Source organism: Triplophysa rosa, linkage group LG22 (genome assembly GCF_024868665.1).
Source record: "Triplophysa rosa linkage group LG22, Trosa_1v2, whole genome shotgun sequence".
In the NCBI taxonomy this organism is placed as follows: Eukaryota; Metazoa; Chordata; class Actinopteri; order Cypriniformes; family Nemacheilidae; genus Triplophysa; species Triplophysa rosa.
Genome location: NC_079911.1, coordinates 39,002 through 60,859, shown reverse-complemented (window position 1 = coordinate 60,859; position 21,858 = coordinate 39,002). Strand labels below are relative to the sequence as shown.

The 21,858-nt window shown below is 41.8% G+C and overlaps 1 protein-coding gene across 2 annotated transcripts; it reads left to right on the top strand.

Annotated features, from left to right (window-relative positions):
- The first annotated feature begins 727 nt into the window (after positions 1-727).
- Positions 728-21,134, top strand: apbb1 (amyloid beta (A4) precursor protein-binding, family B, member 1 (Fe65)). Of its 2 annotated transcripts, none has more exons than XM_057320498.1 (14): positions 728-1,132; positions 1,556-2,106; positions 2,213-2,382; positions 2,459-2,515; positions 2,751-2,827; positions 2,980-3,043; positions 13,385-13,531; positions 13,927-14,054; positions 15,941-16,055; positions 16,209-16,281; positions 17,373-17,453; positions 17,576-17,691; positions 17,780-17,956; positions 20,049-21,134. In XM_057320498.1, exons 2-14 carry the CDS (start codon positions 1,593-1,595, stop codon positions 20,205-20,207), a joined length of 1,878 nt encoding a protein of 625 aa, XP_057176481.1. In that variant the 5' UTR covers positions 728-1,132; positions 1,556-1,592; the 3' UTR covers positions 20,208-21,134. The 2 variants fall into 2 exon arrangements, with proteins under 2 accessions (XP_057176481.1, XP_057176480.1); XM_057320497.1 differs by having other exon boundaries at positions 1,553-2,106.
- Positions 21,135-21,858: the final 724 nt, after the last annotated feature.

The window sequence follows — 21,858 nt, the reverse complement described above, 5'->3', positions numbered from 1 at the left end:
TCGAGATCTCTCTCTCTCTCTCTCGTTCAGACTCAACAGAGACTGGTCAGTGTGGGCGTATTCGTTCGGTGGAAGATCTAACCAATTACATGTCCCTTCACAGCCGGAACTGGAATGCTATTTGCTGACGTGACGCGAATGAGAGCTAACCAATACTTTTTTGTTTTACAGTTTTTAGAGAAGTGCATGACATGAATTAAACGTAATGAAGTCGTTTTTATTTGAAAGAACAATAAATGATACAAAATGCACCCAAAACACGTGTGCTTGCAGTACAATAACTGAGTAAACAGGGCTTGACATTTTCCATGCAATAAAAATGACGATGTTAATTTGTCTTTGTTACATTTAACCATCAGCTTGTATTATTTAATTATTTTCGTAAGGATCTTTACATTGTGTCCGTTTCTGTACTTGTTGAACAAGAGACCTCATCTTTCATTTCGTTTACGAGTGAGAAGTAACAGCTCGTTCATGAACGAGAATCAGCGGGTCTCGTTCGTTCAGTGAAGGGCGTATTCGTTCAGTACATTCAACCAATCATATGCTCTGTCTAAGCTCACTCTCGAACGCCATTGGCTCGTGCTTTAGACACTCTTTTAAGACAAGACGCTCTGTGCTCGAGGGAGAGATTTCAGTGAGCGAGAAATATGAGTCATTGCATTTCGTGAACGAGAACGATTCGTTCACTTAAAAGATTCGTTCAAAAAGAACGATTCGTTCACGAACGAAACATCACCAGTTTCTCCCATCGCACCGGTTTTGGCTAGAAGGGATACGCTACCGCCACTGGACATGCGCATTTCAATACCGCATAATGTTTGTCACGCTGACAACAGTTAATTACTATTTTTTATTATTGTAAGGTTAGGGTAGGTGTAGGCATTAGCTAATGTAATTTATTGTCATTTTATGGCGAGGTTTTGCATCACTTCCGGCCGTAGCTGTATCCCTTCTAGACACAACCCATCGCAACCCACCACCGCTGCTGCGTGAGCGCCGCCTACGTCAGCGGCCATGACGTCAGTTGCGTGAGGTCCGCTAGCGTTAGCAATATTAGCTGAATAACGGTGTTGATGCTTTGAGGATTTGATTTTGAGGACTAATCGATGTGATCGAAAGACTATCAAAGGTGAGTGAGCGTTTAATAACGACGCGCTAGATTATCGCCTTTATATCGTGATTGTATCGCGAACGAATGTGAATCGGACGTTGTATTCACATGCTGCCTGTATTCAATTACAACTATGACAATAACAACAGTGTAATAATAAAATTGTAGTAATAACATAATAATAATACTGTTTAAGGGTTGAGGTGTCTGTATATGGTCACGTCATGAAAGATCGTTTCAGTAAATACACAATCAGCCTGTTAATAACACGGCGTATTGGCGTGTACGTTATATTCTTGTATTGGTTAGTATTTGCGCAATCGCGCTTAATAAAGCTTTGACACATCGATGTTTATGCTGATTAACTTCTGTTCTATATATTTCACTGTCTCGTGACGTGATTATCATTTTGTCATTTGATGTGTTGTGTCGTTCCAGCAGTTGTGTGTGTGCGTGCGCGCGCGCGCGCGTACGTGTGATGTTGAACGACAACACACTTGACCTCTGCCTGAAGAACCACACAAGCACCACAACAAGTGTCCTGCCACAGCGAGGCATCATGGGAGGCCTGGACGACGAGCAGCAGGGAAACGATGGCGAGAGCAACAGCAAGTGGATGAAAGAGGACCAGAATCAGAATCTGCTTCAACAGCAGAACACCAACCCCAACCAGAACTCCCAGCGGCGTCACCAAGAGAAGAACAAAGCTCTGAAATCTCTCTGCTCCGAGCTGCATGACTGGAGCCACGACGAAGCGCTCCTCATTTACTCCTCTGCCGACCTGAAGGAGAAACATGAGGAGCAGAAGAGAGACGAAACCGAGCAAGAGGAGAATGTTTCGGTGGCTGACGTTCAGAGGAGAGAGGGTGAAGGTGCCGTCAGAAACGCTTGTTTGCTGTTCGCCAAGAACGGAGCTCACAGCGACGAGGACTCCAGCTGCATGTCGCTGTCGCAGGGAAGCACCGCCAGCAGCACGCCGGACGGAGAGCCAGGTAAGATGCTTGCTGTATTTTTCCTTCCGTGCCTCTTATCAGCAGCCGTTAGCCACTGAGTTGTTCATAATAACCAAACTGGCACCTGCGTCCTTCTCGCTCGTAGAGTCGTACTGGGACGGCAGCGCGTTCGAAACCGACTCGGAACTGCCCTCCGGATGGATGCGGGTGCAGGACACCTCCGGCACATACTACTGGCACATTCCCACAGGAACGACGCAGTGGGAGCCGCCCGGGCCGCTGGAGGAGAGCACGTCGCCCGCAGAACAGCCGCAGGTATTACGCTCAACAAACGTTATCTCAATAAACTTCTTTCAGCTTCTGAGTTTTAAACGAACCTCTTCGTGTTTAGATGACGTGGAACGATGCTTCACGTGCAAACGTGTTCAGCGATGAAGAACTCTGGCAGGTGGGTTTATCATTGACACCCTCACCATTCTTCTTTTTCTTTGGGGAGATTTTTTAAAATAAAAAGCGTGACTCGATGTGATGGGTTCCGTTTTAAAGCGCAACAGCTTTCAAGAGAGCATTAGTGCAAATAAGGAAAAATGAAGTCGTGGGTCACGTTCACAGATGTGTCTTAAACACTGCGTTTGTGTTGTGGTGAATGGATTTGTGTGAGCTGTCAAACCTTTGTTGTGTAGAAGGAGGACGGGCCTTCTGATGACAGTCTGAAGGAGTTTGAAGAAGCGACTCTGCGTTACGCCTCCATTCATCTCAGGTACACAAACACCCTCACACACATTTATTAAAAAGCAATAGATGATGATGTCACATCTGCTACTCCAACCGATTGGTCAAGAGCCATCGGTGGATTGAATGTTGTTGGGTGTGTACGAGCGAGAGTGGTGATTCTGTTGTGTGTGTGTGCAGTTGTTCTCAGTATGAGGAGGAGGAGGAGGAGGAGACTCGCGTGAGCAGTGACGATGAATCAACGGTACAAACGCACACACATGACACAGGGCTCATGCACGAGATTTGTTTTGATTATATTTATATTTATTGATTTAAGAGTAAGACTTCAGTGTCTCTGCCCACTACATGCTGCCGATAGAGAGACATGCTCTCCCACATACATCATCTTATGTTATGTGTCTCTTCATGTCACAGACATACTAACCTTCACATAGACACAATGAAAAACATGCAGGATGTGTTAATGCAGCGGTTCTCAAAGGCTTTACAGAGATACAGCAGCACTGGTGCTGGAGATCCGCAGAACAATCACTGAATCACTGATGTTTGTACGCTCCGCCACATCACATCCAACACACAGACTGTTGTCCTAGAGCTGGGCGATATCTAACTAGTTGTTCGGATATGCAACGCGCTATTTCAATCATGGATCTTGGATAATCTTAGCTTTACCTCCACCATTGCTACTACTGTGCGCGAGTGTTGATCTTGCTGCCAGCACGGGTGCTTTTCTCTCTGTGTCTGTTCCTTTAAGCAAGCGGCAGTGACCTGACCGTACTAAGCTCACCGGAGAATGCAAACATGATGGTATTTCCAAGAGTGAACTGTCTGTTTTATGTATTTAGATATACGTGTACATTGTATGTTGTTCCGTTTACGGCTCAAAATAACTCTGGCAGTCGTTAGAGTCTATGTAAGAGCAGGACGTACCTGATCAGTGATTAAGTGCGAGATCTACTTCTCTTGTCTGCACAACACGAACACCGTGTATCAGACATTGCGAGCCAGAAGTAAGTTTACACCCTGGATGTATTGTAGTTGGCACATAGACGCTTGCAGAATAAGTCACAACAGTGTTTCGTGTTATTCACATGAGCGGTGGAATCGCATCCGCTGCGCCAACGAAATTGCCCGCGTTTTGCCGCTTACCGCATGTTTTCCCTTTGAAAATGAACTAGACAATCGCGATAGCCGCGTACCGTGCGAATCCACCATGGTGAACTTTGGGTGACACTCTCTTTATCCGTGTTTCTCATCAAGTGCTGCTGTTTGCGCTTTTGCTTGCTTAAACTCATCAACGGGGTTCTCAAAAATTCCGCGAGTGATTTCAAGCGGTTCACATAAACCCAGGGTTCCCACTCTTCTTGAAAATGCTTGAAAGTATTTGAATTTCTGACATATGAATTCAAGGACTGGAAAGTATTTGAAAACAGACATAGGTACTTGAAAGTGATTAAATTAAACAAACTAGATTTTGTTAGTTGCAGCGGTGTTAAAAATATTGGTTAGTGTCGCCGAAGCCAGAACAAAACAACGTTGCTGATCTGGGGGAAAGCGGGAAGAACTTAAAAAAAGAGGTTTTGAGCAGATGGATCGTGATCATGTGCAGTACTGCATAAATCAGTTATTTAACTCGCTCAATGCCAGAGAAGTGCAAATTCAACGATGCTTGAGGTATAATAAAAAAATGGTTTATCAAAGTTAAGATGTGGAGTACACCAGCAGGTTATGCATCAAGCAAAACGGTTAAGATCATCGTATACAGTCAAACATATGTTGTATTAAACCACTGCTAAATAAGTTTCTTTTCAGCTACGTTCATTTCAAGAATAATTTCATTAGTTATCATTATTCTTGTCAGTCAATGTGCCTTAAGAGTTTGAATCGTTCTTAGGATGTTAAGAAACACTGCAATGCTAGCTAGATAGCATTGGTTTAGCGAAAACAAAAACATGCTCCCAGAAGTGTTATCTGTTGCAGTAATGAACTTTTGCTGTGTGTTTGGGCGGAGGTTTGGATATTTGAGCTTGCTGTGTCTGAAGTCGCTCAGTCATTTTTTATCAAGTTCACCATATCAGCAGTGATGGAACGAAATGTTTGAATGCTGGTGTATTCCTGCACGCCTCAGAGATCTGTATCTTTTAGAAACTGCTTTGTGCCTAATTTTGAATATAATAGTAATAATAATCATCATACAGTAATATCATATATTTTTATTTACAATTTATTTTATATAATGTCTTGAAACTTTCCAGAGCACTATTTACGCAGATTGACAGATGACATTGAGCGTACATAGCGCCCTCAGGTCACCGTTGATTACTTGTCACATTGAATATAATTCAATTATTTGTCAAGTATGGTGACCCATACCCGAAATGTGACTCTGCATTTAACCCATCCAGAGAGCAGTGAACACATGCACAGCAAGTGGTGAACACACGTACACCCGGAGCAGTGGGCAGCTATCACTGCAGCGCCCGGGGAGCAAGTAGGGGTAAGGTGCCTTGCTCAAAAGTATTCAAATGAAAAGCGAATTCCAAACAGAAGTGAACTCACCTATGTTGTACTACCTTTGAAGGGCAGAACCCTTTGAATTAAGCTCCTTGAGGGCATTCTCATCTGTTTATTATCAAAACTAATAATGCACAATCATCCAGGTACTTGTCATTCTGACAAGTACAATAATAATAACATGAGATTATATTTACAAATGATTAAACCAAATTGAATGTTTGTCTTTTTTAAACTTTTTTCTTGCCTAAAAACCAAAAGTAAAAATGTTTTCCCTGCAGTAGGTTTGCATTTGTTAGAAATGGTTTAATAAAATATTTAAAATCAATACATAATACATGATATAATTTGCTCTTGAGGCAAGTAGCCATGTTAAAATCAGGATAATGTTCAGCCAGTCGGTTGTCATCGCAAAAGAAACCCCTTCTGTGTGATACTTGTCTCCGCTTCAGTCCTTTATTCTGTCATAAGCAGGCACCTGTACTGTACAGTATCCCGTACTTGCATTGGAATGTCTCCACAGTTACTATGAAAAATAAGCCAAATCACTAATTGACAAGTGTGAATTTTCTAAATTCCTCAAAACAACGAACAATTTTCTATCTATAAGTAACTCGAGTAGGGCTGCAGCTATCGATTCTTTTACTAATCGAGTATTCTACTTATTTTCCATCGATTAATCGGGTATTCGGATAATACGTACTTTTTCGTTATTAAAAAGCAATACTAAATATACAAGAGAAAATAAGACAGGTCTCTTAAAATGAGTAAAACAACTAATTTGTTTCCTTTTTAGAACAATTAGTTTTTATTGCTGAAATAGCATACATTAATATCTGCGAAAACTAAACCCATTTAGTACATTCCATTGCCATATTAAATTCAAAATGCAATATAATACAAATATATAAATAAGAAACATGAATAAAAATGGAAATAATAATTTCAAACAATAGCCTATGACTTTTATTTTGGCAGGTTGTCAGAAGACCCTTATTTTTTAGTATGTCTGTTTCTTCACTCAAACAATAACATGTTTGTGAAATAAACTCTCAGCGCAACTCTGGAGGTGAAGTTCATGTCCTCATTCAGCGCAGACGCAGACAAATTCATGAGCATCACGCGTGTAGCACGTTAAACTGTGCAGTTCATTCACTCAGACACGCAGATCAGACAGATGACATGTGTTTTAACAGGATTCGGTGTCCACTAGTCCGCATCTAGTTTGATGGACTCAATGCAGCCGGAAAACAAGTTTCACTCGTAAAATAGACTAAAACTAAGTAAAATATCAGTTCACCATTTCAATAAGCTATTAGGGCTGTGACGGTGGCAGTTTTTTTACCACCGCGGTGGTAATAGATGGTGCGGTGGTTGATGTCTTGTGTTCATTAACTGAAGAGGCGTATGTTAGTTACTTTTGGTTTATTAGACTCCTCGAACTCTGTGGAACATATTCATCTCGTCACAACTACTCTTGTTCGTCTGCCTGTTCCCTTATGCCGTCCTTTTCACTCTTTGGCCCCCTAGTGGGCGGATGACATTAGCAATGTACAATACCCTGACAGTTGAGAAATATATATTATTTATATAAATAATATTTATATTATTATATTTGCGTGTAGCAACCACATGATGAGTGGAAGAGAAATATAGACCTTATTTAAATACTTGAAATTGTTAAATAATTGAAATATGATATCTGAAATAAATGAGGATGAAACATCCGTCAATGTTTAACGCGCAAATCCATCAGTGAAATGGCACACTACAGCATATAAAACATTTAAATAAACATCAGTAAACAATGTAAACTTAAATGATATAAGAAAGCTAAATACTAAATAAAAAAGCTCTTGTTGCAGTAACTTCAGTCAGTGGCGTATTAACCCTTACAGTCCTTAACAATTCCATTTGAAACAAACTGTTTAAACCTACATTGGCTTTCCTATTCAGATTGCCATAAAAACTTTACTTTTTCCGACTCGTTGATGTGAAACTTACTTGTTGACATTGTCCAGATTAAAATGTGTACAGCTGCACTAAATGCGCGTTCAGAAGATGTGCACACGAGCGCAAATGAAGAGATGTCTCTCCGCAACCGCGGCAAAACCTGCGCGCGCTCCGACACTAAGCAAGCGTGTCATAGCCAGTTTTGATTTTAAGTATCTGTTCATTTCACAATAAGATCCATTGCAAAACCCGCAGAATAACCTGGGTTTTGCCGTGCAGGCCTGCGCTCGAACGCACCAACGGAAACGTATGCCAATAATTTCTGTTAATTTAAAATCTTTTAAATAAAACCACCCACAACTGAAATGCTACAACTAGCAATCGTTATCGCAACTCTCATATTTATTACACCTATATTTGTCAGAGTGACGTGCACTACCGCCGGTGGCAGTTCACCACCGTCATGGCACTTTACCATCGCGGTGGTGCGGTTGTTACGGCAACCGTCACAGCCCTATAAGCTATCAGTTATTTATCAGCATGAGAAACACGTGTGAGCGTGTGAACAGACTAAAATGCGTGTGTCTCACGGTGAATGCATGAGACTTGAGAGCCCTGTAACATGAATAGAGTTTAGCGGGCTGTGCGTCAGTAATAATGGTCCGTGGGGAAACGCAGTGCTCCGTGTGTACTGTACTTAAATGGATTAAACGAGGCTTCGAGGCAACAAAAATTGCCTCGATGATTTTTTGTATTCGAATAACTCGAGTTACTCGAGGAATCGTTTCAGCCCTAAACTCGAGACAAGACATGTTTATACTCCACGTAGACTGTAAATCATTAAAAAAATGATGTAATGTTTACATTACGTTATTGTGCTTTTTATTCAAAGAAGCTCCCTTTTGTTTATGTCTTGTCCTCTCCAATATGGCAGCATTGTTGAACCCATAACAGCAACAGGCCAAAGCCTTCAATGCGGTGTCTATTTATGTCTGTGACTGCATGTACCCTTTGTTAACAGACTTCTGAAATGGCCCTTTGAGAAGAGAGAAATCATAAAAAATGGTACCCTTTTCCCAAAATGCCCGGCGACGGCACAAAAACACAGTTTTAAATTTGACCAAAATGTGCTTGAAAAAGTCCTTGAAAGTCTTTGAATTTGGTGTTGATGACAGTGTGGGAACCCTGTAAACCGTAACTCATTTATCACCCTGAGAAGTAAGGGGATACATTTCCCACACCGTACATTTTATATACGAGGCGCATACGGAGGGAGTTCTCTGCCGAGTTCATGGATGTCGAGAGTTACACAATTTAAAAGTGTGTTCAGGTAAATCGTGTGATCCTTCTGCAAGCATGGTAGGTAAGTCCTTTAACCGTATGCGATCATGATAGTGAGAGCTGATGTAGGGGTAAGCTATATAGCCAAAATTGTACATGATACAATGCAGTCACATGTATATCTGCTTGTTAACACTTGCTCATTCATCTCTGGTGCTATTTGTTGCAGGGTGTACGCTTCCCCTGCCAGCTTAACTGCTAGTTTACCCATTCGTCTCGTTATCAATTTGCTCATAACACTCTAGTGCCCTTTGTTGCAGGATGTGCACAGCCTCACAGACGGTTGGATAAACATCTGATGCAAGGCACACTTTCTTGGGAACACTTCGACACGTTCAAAATCGTCATCTGATTGGCAGAATTTTCAGGATTTCCGGGAGACGTGCGCGTCGCGTATTTTTTTTTACGGTCCACCTGGGAACAACATGAGCCATCTGATCTAAGAAGGTTTTAAAAGGTTGCAATAGGAACTCATCACGATCGACTAAATGCTTAATTCGTAAAAGTATCTAGGTTAACTGCAAAACTATGAATGTACTCCGGTCTGATACTGTGGGGACATTTCCACGCCTCTGAACATGACGTGGCACAAAACGAAACGTGATTGGGTTCTTTACCTGTCAGTCATATGGCAGTCATCTTGGGCGGGCCTCGGCCAAAGAAGCGGCGAAAGTTCTTATAAACAATGTTTTGCTTTTGCTTGTTTTTTATTTTTAGCAATCAACTCTTCATATGCTAATCATCATATTCATGGCGTCATGTAGTCGTACTTGCGTTTACTGTCCTAACTGTTACATACAGTGCTGCTTTTTTTTAATACAACAAATGAAAAAGCCGTTCTCATTTACATATTTTTGGTTTATGAAATAGTACTTCAGTGTAACTTTTAGTGAATCATGCAGCACAACGTCGTCTGTGCAACAAACCATGAGAATATTTATAGACAAACTACGTTCATGTTCATTTGCCCAGGCAGTCTGTAACTGTGACAGAGTTTTGGAAACAGCGTTTTGTTGGGTCAGTTGAAAGTACTGCTGTTTTCTGTTAGTCGCTGCACAGATAGAGCAAGAGAAAGACGAGCTGCGTCGAAACAACGTGCTTTCGGGGCTGTACAGACAATATTTCTTTACCTGAAGAAAACCGTAAAAACAGCAAGCCGGAAAAAACGTGGGGCGCCCGGCATAAGCAATGCGCAAAAGGCTCTCTGCTAAATGATGTTTTATTAACTAAGTTCGGGAGGAGAAGGAGCAGATAATTAACTCGGCTGGTCCGCTATCAGCAATCACAGCACCCGACCTATCAGTTCAAGAGAGAGAGCCTCTATAAATAGTCAAGACGTCTTACCTTCACTCTCTCTTCAGTCTCAAGAATCCCACCACCACCCCGGCTCCTCACCTGGAGCCCCTCGTCTCCAGCAGGACACAAAAGGGGCCCCCCCGGGAGTGTTCCGGGTTCAGGCTAATGCCGGATTCGGAGCCCTCACCCCGGACAGGGGGGGAGTGCGCTGAGCTTGGAAGAACGAACGAGCTCGGAACCCTCTCCCCGACAGCACGCCAAATACACTTACTCTCAAACCTACACCATTATCTGCACAGGCGAACTCGTGAACTGAAACAATTGAAAAAAGGCATGTATAACAGCAATAAGCGCTTTCTATGTGTTCGGCCCCCTACACTGGTTTGTGCGTGTGGCGCGCATGCATGTGTGTGTACATGCGTGTTCGGCACTTGGCGGGTCCGGAACGAATTCCCTCCCAGTCCGGACTTTGAGAATGGCTGATAGTGTATGCATTTAAGAAGAATAGTATCATCCCAATGGAATACTAACCGGAAGTGTGCGTGGTTTCCCAGACGAGGGTAAATGACATCAATCTCACAACTCAATGCATGTCAATGAAATCAATTTGTACATCGTACACAAATAATGTCACTTTATCTTTGCTAAGCTTGACTTCAGTCAGCATTAAATTGAAGCATAATCACTCTGCGGGAGAACTTGCTCGAGCAGTTCTTATAGCTCAGCCTCCCTTCTGACACATAAGCGAACTGCGACTGTTGAGTGCGTGAAAATATGCTATCGTTAAATAATTGACGACAGTGGTCCCGACAGAAATCAAGCGTAGCGTTAGTTCTGGCAGGTCACGTGAGTTCAGCTTGCATCAGCTGATCAAATCAGGTGCAGCTAATCAACGTCAACCAATAGTCATACAACACACACTAGACTGCGTCCTATTTAAGTTGCATTTCTTTGCTCCTTATCAGCTGCTTAATCGTGTTGCACCTAAAACCCACCTTCATCCCCATCTCCTCCTTATCTGCCTGTATCTTTGGATCTTTTTAATTTAATCCTGTTACACATCAGGAACTGTTCTGGTTCCCCAGGTGGGGGGACATGTATTGCTGCGCTCCTGCTATGTCCATGCAAGGCTGCATGGACGGGCAGAGAGTTTGCCCAGAACAGTTTCATTCCGCCAAACTAAATATATGCTAGCGTTAAATAATTGACGACAGTGGTCCTGACAGAAATATAAATAGATGAGTCTATGTGGAAATTGATTTTTTTTCTTCACCGTTATTTCTAAGCGCTAACTGGCACAAAATACAGTGTATCACAGGCCACATCTGGCACATCTGTAATGTATCTGCTTTGTGACTATTAAACTAATCAACCTTTTAACCCCTAATACCATAATCGCCGGTCAGAATTGGGTAATTATAATAATTTGATTAAGGGTTGCTAAGTGAAAAATATCAATTAGTTGCCTTGTTTAATCATGTAACATTTAATTATTAGCATTAAAGACTATTTTTGTGTATTTTTGGGGGGGGGGGTGGCGAGGGTGCATGCAGTCTTCTTTTTTTGTCCTTGGCTGATCACATGCCTGTATCTAGTGTTGCTGAAAGTAAATGTTACAGGTGGACTGATTGATCAGCCGATTTATGGGATTTTTTCATTAATGGGCATCTGCTAATTGTGCTGCATGTTAGGCTGAGTAACAGGCAGATGCATCCAGTGTTGCCAGATTGGGTGGACAATTTCCAGCCCAAAGGCTCACTAAAACCCGCCCACTCCAACAAAAACCAGCCCAAATTTTAACTGCCAAAATATGTGATAGAAATTGATTGCAATGTCAATCAACGATGATAATGATCATTTTATCTCCTTAAAACGAAGTATGACAAGATGACAAAAGATAATAAAAACCAGGAAAACGGATCAAACATAGCAAATGCATTAAAGAGAGTTCGAAAATATGACTACTATGTCCAGAAATCACTTCAAAGTGACAATCAAGACATTAACCAATGACTTTAACCCTCAGAAAACACATGCTTCGTTTTTGTGCAAAAAGTGCCCCTTATAATTAATCGGAAAGCAACGTGAGTAGGCATTTTACACTCGTTCATGAACTTCATACACACACCACGGCAGCCAAAAATGTGCAATTCATTGATACACAGGCTACTAATACGACAGAACAAACAAGAACAGCAGAAACAATAATGCGCTTGCATTTGAAAGTCGCCTTAACATGTGACAGAACTACAGTACGTATTTCGTGAAATATACTTTGCAGAACATATAATGCAAAATTTAGCAAGTCCAGCAGTTGTCAAGAGTATGCCAGAGCACAGTCTGTACAGTTTAAAGAAGAAGTAGAATCCCATATTCAGTTTGATTTCTATTAAATCATTCAAATGTGCGCTGAATTCAGATTTAGTTATATCTTCGAGTCGTCTGTCACCACATGTGTAATCCACGTTGTGAGATTTGAGTTCCTCTCCCATTACCGTGCAACATGCTGTATATTTGGGCAACTTTGGCATTGCGATCGCTTCAATAGGCTATACAAAATCTGGTCCTGTATCGCGCCAAAACCCCGTCACTCACGAGTCATCACATCTCAAGGGGTCTCCCCTATCCCAGACCCAGACCTGATTGGTTAAACTGAAGCAATAAGGGCTATGTGTTTATGACTGCACTACACATTATTTTGGAACGTTTTGAAATGACTAAATAAAAGCAAAGAAAAGGCAAGCTGCTTTAGGTCTAAGTATGTAAGTCTGCCCATATTTACAACAAGGGTTCAGCTCGAGGTAACGCTGCTGGCTTTCCTACTTTCTTTGTGAGTTTCAGAATCTTGAAAAATGCTGCTATTGACGTTTGTCGTAACGCTACTCTTGTTTCTTTTATTTACCTGAGTTTTTGTTATTTCAATTATACAAGTGCACTGATTGAAGACGCATGTGTCCATTAAATGTTCAATTGAAGTAATTGTCTGTATCACTTCTTATTACTGAACTGTTAGATTTTATGAGCTGAAGAGAGGAAAAAGAACATTAGCCTAACATACTGTATCTGCCCAAAAATCTGCATCATATATCGGCCATCGGCGATCATTGTAAATTCATTTTACAATGCTCATTGCTAAATATCGGCCAGAGAAAAATCCAAATGGGTCGACCTCTATGCAAAAAGTTGATTTCAATGAAAAGTGGGTGTATTTTGTGGGGTGGGGGTGCCAGATTGGAATGGGTTTAAAGGGGGGCTTTGTGTTAATGTTTGAAGTGGTCTTGTAAAGTGGTGATGTAAGGAACACCGTTTCATTTATTCTTATCACACATATTTAAGCGAAACTTGTATAAACTCACAATGTACACTGCAGTCTTCAATCTCGCCAACTCAACAGAAGAACATCTGAGAGTTCCCCATGCATACAGTAAAGTGCAGGAAGGCTTTTTCAGCCTTGAAAACTGAAGTGTTTGTTTTGCAGTGTTTCTCGGTGCGTTCTCTGGGTTGGTTGGAGATCTCAGAGGAGGAGATGGCTCCTGGCAGGAGTAGTGTCGCTGTCAATAACTGCATCAGACAGCTCTCTTATCAGAAACAACGTCTGGACGACACGGCCGCCATCTTCGGCGAGGTACGTACATACACGCGTGTCTGAAAACCATCCAAATGAATGTCAGAGTGGGACCATTGACACTCTGAATCTGAGCATGTTTGAAGCAGATGTACACGCTACACGTCACCTTTTTGTTTTACACATGACTCTTTGAAGTACTGAATTCTGATTGGTCGGTGGCGAAGTCAGTTATTCCCAGATAACGACAGCTAAAACTGATATCCCGCTGCTCACTCGCGGTTTAACACTTCCAGAGACCATAGATGAGATGATTGTGTGTTTGTCTCTTGAGCTGTGTGTCTGATCATCATCATCACACTGTCAGGGTTTATTCTGTGACTGTTGTTAGTTCTGAGAGCAGCTACTGGCCAATCAGATTCCAGGATTTCAGCTGTCATGTTGATGTTGCGTAGGGGAAGGAGATGCTACTCTTTCTGGAGAATGAAACACTGAATCTGTTGGAGCCGGACAGCCGGACGCTCCTGCACTCTCAGCCAATCGTCAGCATCCGTGTGTGGGGCGTCGGCCGTGATGACGGCAGGTCAGCAGCGGTTTTCTTTTCATCACTGACAGCTTTACATTATGGCTTGAGATGATGTGTTGAATGATTGTTTTTCATGTCTCTCTCTTCTGCTGCATTCTGGATTTCAGGGAGAGGTAGGGTACAATCCTTCTTTCATTACAGCCGCTCTCTTACACGACCCTCTGGTGTTTGAAACTAGGGCCTTGCGATACGATACACCATACATCGCGATAGATGGGTCACAATACAATATATTGCGATACGCTACATGTTGCATGATATTGCAATAGTTTTTCAAATAAAAAATGTAAAATGAAAATACAAGCTTGCTGTGGACCACCTGGGGTATTTTTCTAACATCAATTGACAACGATAGAATAGATCACATACCAGTAAACACCATATAGTTTCCATTTAAACCAATACAATTCACAAATCCATTCAATGTTCTATTGTTTTGCTGGTCTTCAGTTTATTAGTGTTTATGTCAATTCATGCAAACTTTAGACTGCATTTTAGGAGACGGAACGTTTTATTACTCGCAGTTGTTGTTTGGCAGCGGAGCACAAGGATAGTTTCGCTTTCACAACTTTATAGTCTTGTGCCTCATCCCTACCTCATTGTCCAGCCAGCTCTGTGCTTTTCCTCTACATTGTCGTGATATAATTTGACAGAAAGTAAATGAATGCCTGACAGAAATGACACAGGTTGAAGTGTCTTACATTTACTCATGCGCAGTACTCATCTGCAGACCTTTGGCACTGTAAACGCGTTGTGTTCATCCGCGCTACAAACGTGGCAGTCGAACATCCGTGAAATCACAATGAACGTGTGTTTCATGCGCATTTCTCTGAACACAACGGCTGTGCATCCCTAAAATCAAAGGCTACGTTCAGACTGTCACTTCAAATTCGATTTTTGGGCATATCCGATTGAAATCCGATCATATTTAGCAAGTGAAATCCGATTTTTACAAAACCAATATGTGGTTTGAAATCCTATTAAAATCGCATCTCTCAAAATCCGTTTCAGTCTGACCGCTCAGATCGGATTTGAGTAGCTGTTGTCTTACGTTGCGTTCTCGCGCCACGTTGAAACGTAAGCACGTCAGACGTCTTTGCAGATGTAAGGCTGCTATGTTGTTGTCTGTGTGCTGGAGGAGACGCGAGCACTGAATAAAGCCTCGCATACCAGCTTCATACACTTCAGCAGCAGGTTCATTAGACATGGTAATACAGTGCAGCGGCTACACACCATCATATTTTTAAAAAATGAGCCGTGTTCGACTCTACTGCACACAGCGCTGCTCAGATTGATCAGCGCATGACATCGCCATATTGGAATCGCTCTCGCGGTATTGCAATGTCATACACCGATCGGTCTGCACAGCGACGCATGAAGTTCAACGCTCCCTGTCATTGCCATAGAAACCAAATCAGATACTGCAAAAAATGAGAGAGCACCACGGGACACTCAAATCGAATCTGAACAGTTGCTATACACAGTGTGGACAATCAACCATTTCAATTAGATTTCAATCACATATGCACAAAAATGGGATTTGAGGTGACAGTCTGAACGTGGCCAAGGCGCATTCACGCGTCAGATCTGAAAGCTGGAGCGTTATGCTCACTCCTGCTTGAGGCAATGACTGTATGAACTGTATTATGACGTTAAAACATGATTTTAAATCTATGGATAGCAGACAGCTGGGTTTGTAAACTATGAAAATGGAACAGTTGTCATATCAAAAGCAGCATTTCTTTCATTCGTCTCTTTTTATCCAGATTACAGGAAGACACATCGTTTGTGTAGATGAATTTGGTTGAAAATACCATGTGTGTTTTGCAGTAGCAGAGCACTTTATGATAGCTGAAGTTTTTTTCATCTGTGTCCTGTGGCAGGGATTTTGCATATGTGGCCCGAGATAAAGTGACTCATGTGCTGAAGTGTCACGTGTTTCGCTGTGACACACCTGCTAAGAACATCGCCACCTGCATGCACCACATCTGTTCTCAGGTCAGCACCTCGCTGTATAAAACTGTGTGATCTGGAGAAAATACTGTATAACCTTCAGTGAAAGTTGATAGACTTTGCATTTATGCACATGGGATTTCGTGTATTGATTCACGGTAGCATCTGATCTCTCTCTCTGTGTGTGTGTGCGTGTAGATCATGGCCCAGAGAAAATCATCCCCCAGATTAAACAGTGATTCCTCCAGACTCATGGATGTCTCTTTCCAGGGTAATACATACACATTCAACTCTACTGAGTAAATGGAAAACAGTTCTAGCTCTTCTTCATGACTTGAATGGGGTAGCATAGCATATTTCTGTGCAACACAACAATTCAAGTTTAAAGTGAATTTCTGTGGTACAGAATTTGTACCATTTCAAAGCATTTCAATCTAAGAAGATGTATAAACAGCCGCAGAAAAAAACATTTTGAAAAAGATTTCAAAAAGTTTTGAAAAAACCATTTTTGATTTTAAAATATACTATTTCTAGGTATGTGTTCAGGTAAAAAGACCATTTTTGTTTCATTCTGTGAACTACAATATTTAAAATAAAAATATTGTTTCTATTTACATTTATTTGCAGAAAATGAAAACTGGATAAATGCTGGAAATAACAGAAAAGATGCTCTGTTCAGATTCAAGTTCAGACTCATTTTTTAAGTGATACGACAGTCATATTTCTACATGTATATAGGAAAAGTTCAAACAGGATTTTTTTATGTGATAACCTGGAGTTTACTGACAGTTTTCATGTGTCTTGTCATGCTGTCAGTCTGTTGGATGACTTTAGGTCACTCCTGAGCTTTGGTTTTGTTGAAATTTTACAGACACTGGACTGAAATGACCACAATACATCTAGAAATGATGAATTGAAATGAAAATTTGGAATGCTCGCTTCCTTTTTTCTGCGGCTGTAAATACATACACACGTACATACTGTACATAAAGTAATAATACATACAGTCATAAAGAGACAAAAAATACATGATTATAATTCATATTATACTATACTCAACATCAAAGTCCTTCACACAAAATGATGTAATATTATGGGTTACAGTGTGAAAAGAGAGGATTATGTAATGTACACTAGTTTTAATGAGAGAAAGTAGTTAAGTGTCAATGACCCGCTTTCACAGACAGGACTAAACCTTAGTTTAATGCAGATTATTAAGCAGCTTTTATAAACACACCCTAACATCACCGGTGTGTGCCCGGTTGCACCAAAACCCTTCATGAGAGTTCACTTAAAGAAACCTTACGGCTGTCAATAAGTATTAACCCTTAACTAAAATTCAAAATCTTGATTCTTCCGCAGAGTTTCCAGTACCTAAGAATGAACACGTCCAACGTTTTCACGTGCGATACTTGAGCTGTGTGGCAGTGGCGAAACCAGTCGGTAAGACCTTCTCGCTTTATTCCTCAAAGAAATCGCTCATGGAGTTCTAATCCGTGTACGTGAAACTGAACAAATGAGCAACCGGTTCTCTTTCTTCTTGATCAAACTCAAACTGACCACAGGCATGGACGTTATTAACGTTGCGCTGGAGACGGCCCTCGGCAGCAAAGACAAAGAGGAGTGGACACCCGTGACGGTGAACGTGGCGTCCGCGACGCTCGCTATCCTGAAGTCTGAGGTAAGAGTAGCGGCATTGCGTAGTCCTGACCAAGCACTGTATTGACCACATCCCTCATCAGTAATGACCTGATCTGTCACGCACGCAGTCGGAGGAAGTTCTTCACGAGTGTCGCGTGCGTTTCCTGTCGTTTATGGGCGTGGGGAAGGACGCGCACACGTTTGCGTTCATCATGGCCGAGGGGCCCGGAGACTTCATCTGTCACATGTTCTGGTGCGATCCCAATGCGGCCGGTCTGAGCGAGGCCGTGCAGGCCGCCTGTATGGTGAGCACATAAACACACACAATTTACACAGAAGTCAATGAAAACTTCTTTGTGATTTCTGGATGAACTTTATTAGTCTCACGTCATCAATATCATCATCATCATCATCATTGTAAAGAAGTTCTGCTGGATTCTGAGCACTGAATATCGTGTCCATCATACACTACCTGATTTTCAGTCAATGCCGACTTCACCAGTCTTTTCCACAACAAATGTCAACTCGTCACGTAGAGGATTCCAACCTGTAGTGGCAACAATCCTCAAACTAGAGGAAAGGTCCATTCACATATGAAGGGCCATTTAATCTTTTACATTTATGCATTTGGCAGACGCTTTTTATCCAAAGCGACTTACATTGCATTGTACTATACATTTAGGCATTTGCATTGATTCAAAAATGTCAAAAGGGTTCTTTAAAGTTAGTTTGTATAATAATAATAATAATAATAATAATGTGATGTTATGGGAACAAAAGCGGTGTAAATCAGCGGTGAGAGCGGTGCAGCATTCAGACAGTTTAGAGACAGCGGAGGAAGAGAAAAACAAATACAACAGTACCATTCTACTAAAGTGAAAGATAAACTAAATCAATGTCAGGATGTCCGGTCTCTCTGTGTAGCGCGGAGAAGCAGCAGAAAGCGTTCCACAGCTGACTCCAGTGTTTCCAAAAACCTGTCACAGTCATTCTTATAGACACAGAAACATGAATATACAGCCATTTCCACTCCAGTAAAATGGTGCTATTGACACCAGGAACACCAGCTGTTGTCAGACATAATCTGACTGGATTATTACAATTAATGGCAAAAGGAATGTTTGGAAATGAAAACAGATTTTTCCTACTGACACACTACAGGAAAAAAGATGTCAATAACGGGCTTAAAACTATTTTATTGGGGTGAAAATACAAACGTGCCGAAGACTTTTGCACAGAACTGTACATGATCTGTAAATGTGTGCACAGGCCACGTACACACTGCAAAGTTTCAGGAGTGACAAGCGCATTTAAATGCGGGAGTGAATTCACTAAACGATCGTTTCATGTGTGTACGGAACAGGTTGTCACTCCCGCATTTGTGATGATTGACACACTGGTAACCATAGCGACATTCTAACTTCTCGCAGCTGTGAATAAGAACCTAACTGGTTTTGTGTCTGCTATTTTATTGTTGGGTCTTACATCATAATGGGGCAGTCGTGGCCTAATGGTTAGAGAGTTGGACTCGGGAGCAAGGCACCTGACCCCCACTTGCTCCGCGGGCGCTGCAGTGATAGCTGCCCACTGCTCACCACTCACATGGGTTGGGTTAAATGCAGAGGTCACATTTCGGGTACGGGTCACCATACCTGACAAATAGGTCACTTTCACTTCACACTTCACTTCACTACTTAAAACACTGCGATAAAGCTCGGCCCTTTAGGTGTTAAAAATGGTCATTTGCAGATATTAGAGATTTTTTGGTGTAATAAGTGCTGCTTTAGCGAAGGGCTCGTGAGAGCGGCTAGCTCCGTGTCAAAATGTGGCAAAGTCAAGACTTCTCTCACGTTTATTTTCTTGCAACTCAACAGATGACGACACATCTCTGACGGGCATCTAAAGACGTCATTAACAACTGGTTGTTGAGTTGGGCCCCGTGTACACACTGCGTTGTCTAGTTTTGCTAAATGCGGTTGTCACTACCTGCATATTTACATCCTGTACATGAGCGAAGTGTGTGTGTACAGAACAGGATTAAGCACTAAAAGGTGAAGTGACAACCCAATTTATCTGCAGTGTGTCCGTGGCCACCGTTCAGCAGTCTTGCTCAAATCACTGCTCTTTAACATACAGTAGGTGACACAGATGACGCTGCGCTTCTAAAGTAGTTCAGGGAAAGTGACGGGCCACACTATGCCAACACAAATGTAAAACAGTGACATCACAAATATGCCAATTACCAGGTCAAAAATGAATTACGGATGGAAACGATTTCCACCCCTACCTCAAACGGAGATTCTTATTTATTCACCAAGAGAAATATCATCAGTTTTCATCATCTCTGTGATAATCGCGCGATGATGTTTGTTCAAGTGGAATTGTTGTCTCTCACAGTTGAGGTATCAGAAGTGTTTGGACGCCCGTCCTCCCAGCAGCGGTGGCGGTGGATCGTGTCTGCCCGGCCCCCCCTCTGATTCTGTGGCACGACGGGTGAAGAAGGGCGTTCAGAGTCTGCTGGGCAGCTTCAAGAGGTCTGGATCTCAAACGCCGTGAGAACACGTCTGCACGGCCTTAAACACACACACACTACACTTTCTGGTTGTGCACATGTTGACGTAGTAGATGTTCTGTAGACCCTCTGTATTAGGCATGCTGTAGAGCACTAAAGTCAGCTTGTATACTACGCAATGTGCTTCTTTTGCTTTTGTACTTGTGCTTCTGCGTTTTGTGCTGCTGTAGATTTCAGTGTCAGTCAGAAAACACGTCTACTGAGAGGACGGGCCGCTGTGTTTCATCCGCACCAGGATTTCTTTTTTATTCTTTAGAACTGAACAGTCATGCCATTGATTTCTTTGATTTGTTTCCGTTCACCTGTCATATGTGCAGTTATGTTGGATTTTTACACACATTCTAGTCTTCCAAAGTGGATTTGTGTATAACCCTCACTTTGTTTTACTTGAATTTTTTTAAGCATTACTCTCTTCATGTTTAGGGCTTTTAGATGTGCCGTGTTGTTCATGGATGTGTTTTAGCTGAACTAAATTACAACAAACAATTGCTTGGTTTATATTTGATGTCATATCGGCCCCGTCCCGTCGGTGGAGGGGGTTTGTGAGACTGCAGGGTTTACTCTAGTGTGTGTTTAACCCTGCGGTCATACAGTAGCTGTCCAGTTACCCCAACGTCTTTTGTTTGTCACACCATCAAATGTTCAACTATCCACACATCCGGTGTGTGTATATACTGTGTTCATGTGTGTGTTTTTGTCTTGTTGTTTAATATAAATGACATGTTTCTGTCTCTCTCATGCACACTGTAACATACTGTCAAACATTGAAGAATGTGTAAGAACTTCTATTATCACGTAAAGACAGCTCTTTGTTCTGTTCTGCCTGTGTATGTACATCATGTGTACTTTAAGCTAACTTATATGATGCTGTGGTGCTCATGCTAGCACTCAGAATAAATGCATTTTATTTACCATTGCATGACGTCAATAAAAACAGAAAAGGAAGCGATATAACATCACAAGCTGACTCCTAAACAAGGAGACGTGACTTGGAAAGGTAGTGGCAGCATCTAGTTAAGCAGAGTTCAAAATACTTTCTAAGTATAAATAAATCTTTTAATAAATTAATCAAATGAAACTTTGTGTGTGTGTGTGTGTGTGTGTGTGGATCTGTAATGCATTGATTACAAGAAATGCGCATTACTGAAAACGTGTTCTAATTGAATGATTGCTCTTTTGCGTTATCTGATTTGCACAGCAGTATCAGAACTGTAACTGGGCCAGATACAATGCAATGTACACCAGATTCAGCCCAATTAAAGTGAAACACTACTTCAGCCGACCCACATTGGGCCGACAGAAGGAAATCGTGTAAATTGTCAGTATGCCGCTTCCTCATCTGGGCCAGTTCTGGCGCATACAAGGAAAATCTGTTCAGCTATCAGTGGAAGAAATCCAGAACTGACTGCTGTCTGGGCGGTTCTCCAACACTCATTTTAGTCTAGGTCTAGTCTTCTTAAGCCCTGTACAGACAACCTTCCTACAATAGACGGTTTCAAAGCAACAACAACACAAACTAACGTTACTGCTCATGCGCATGTTCCTGGGCTGCCCTCAACTTCCCGTACACATTCGCAAACAATATACAATAATATATGTTTGTGTACTGTGCATATTCATTTGATATTTATAAAA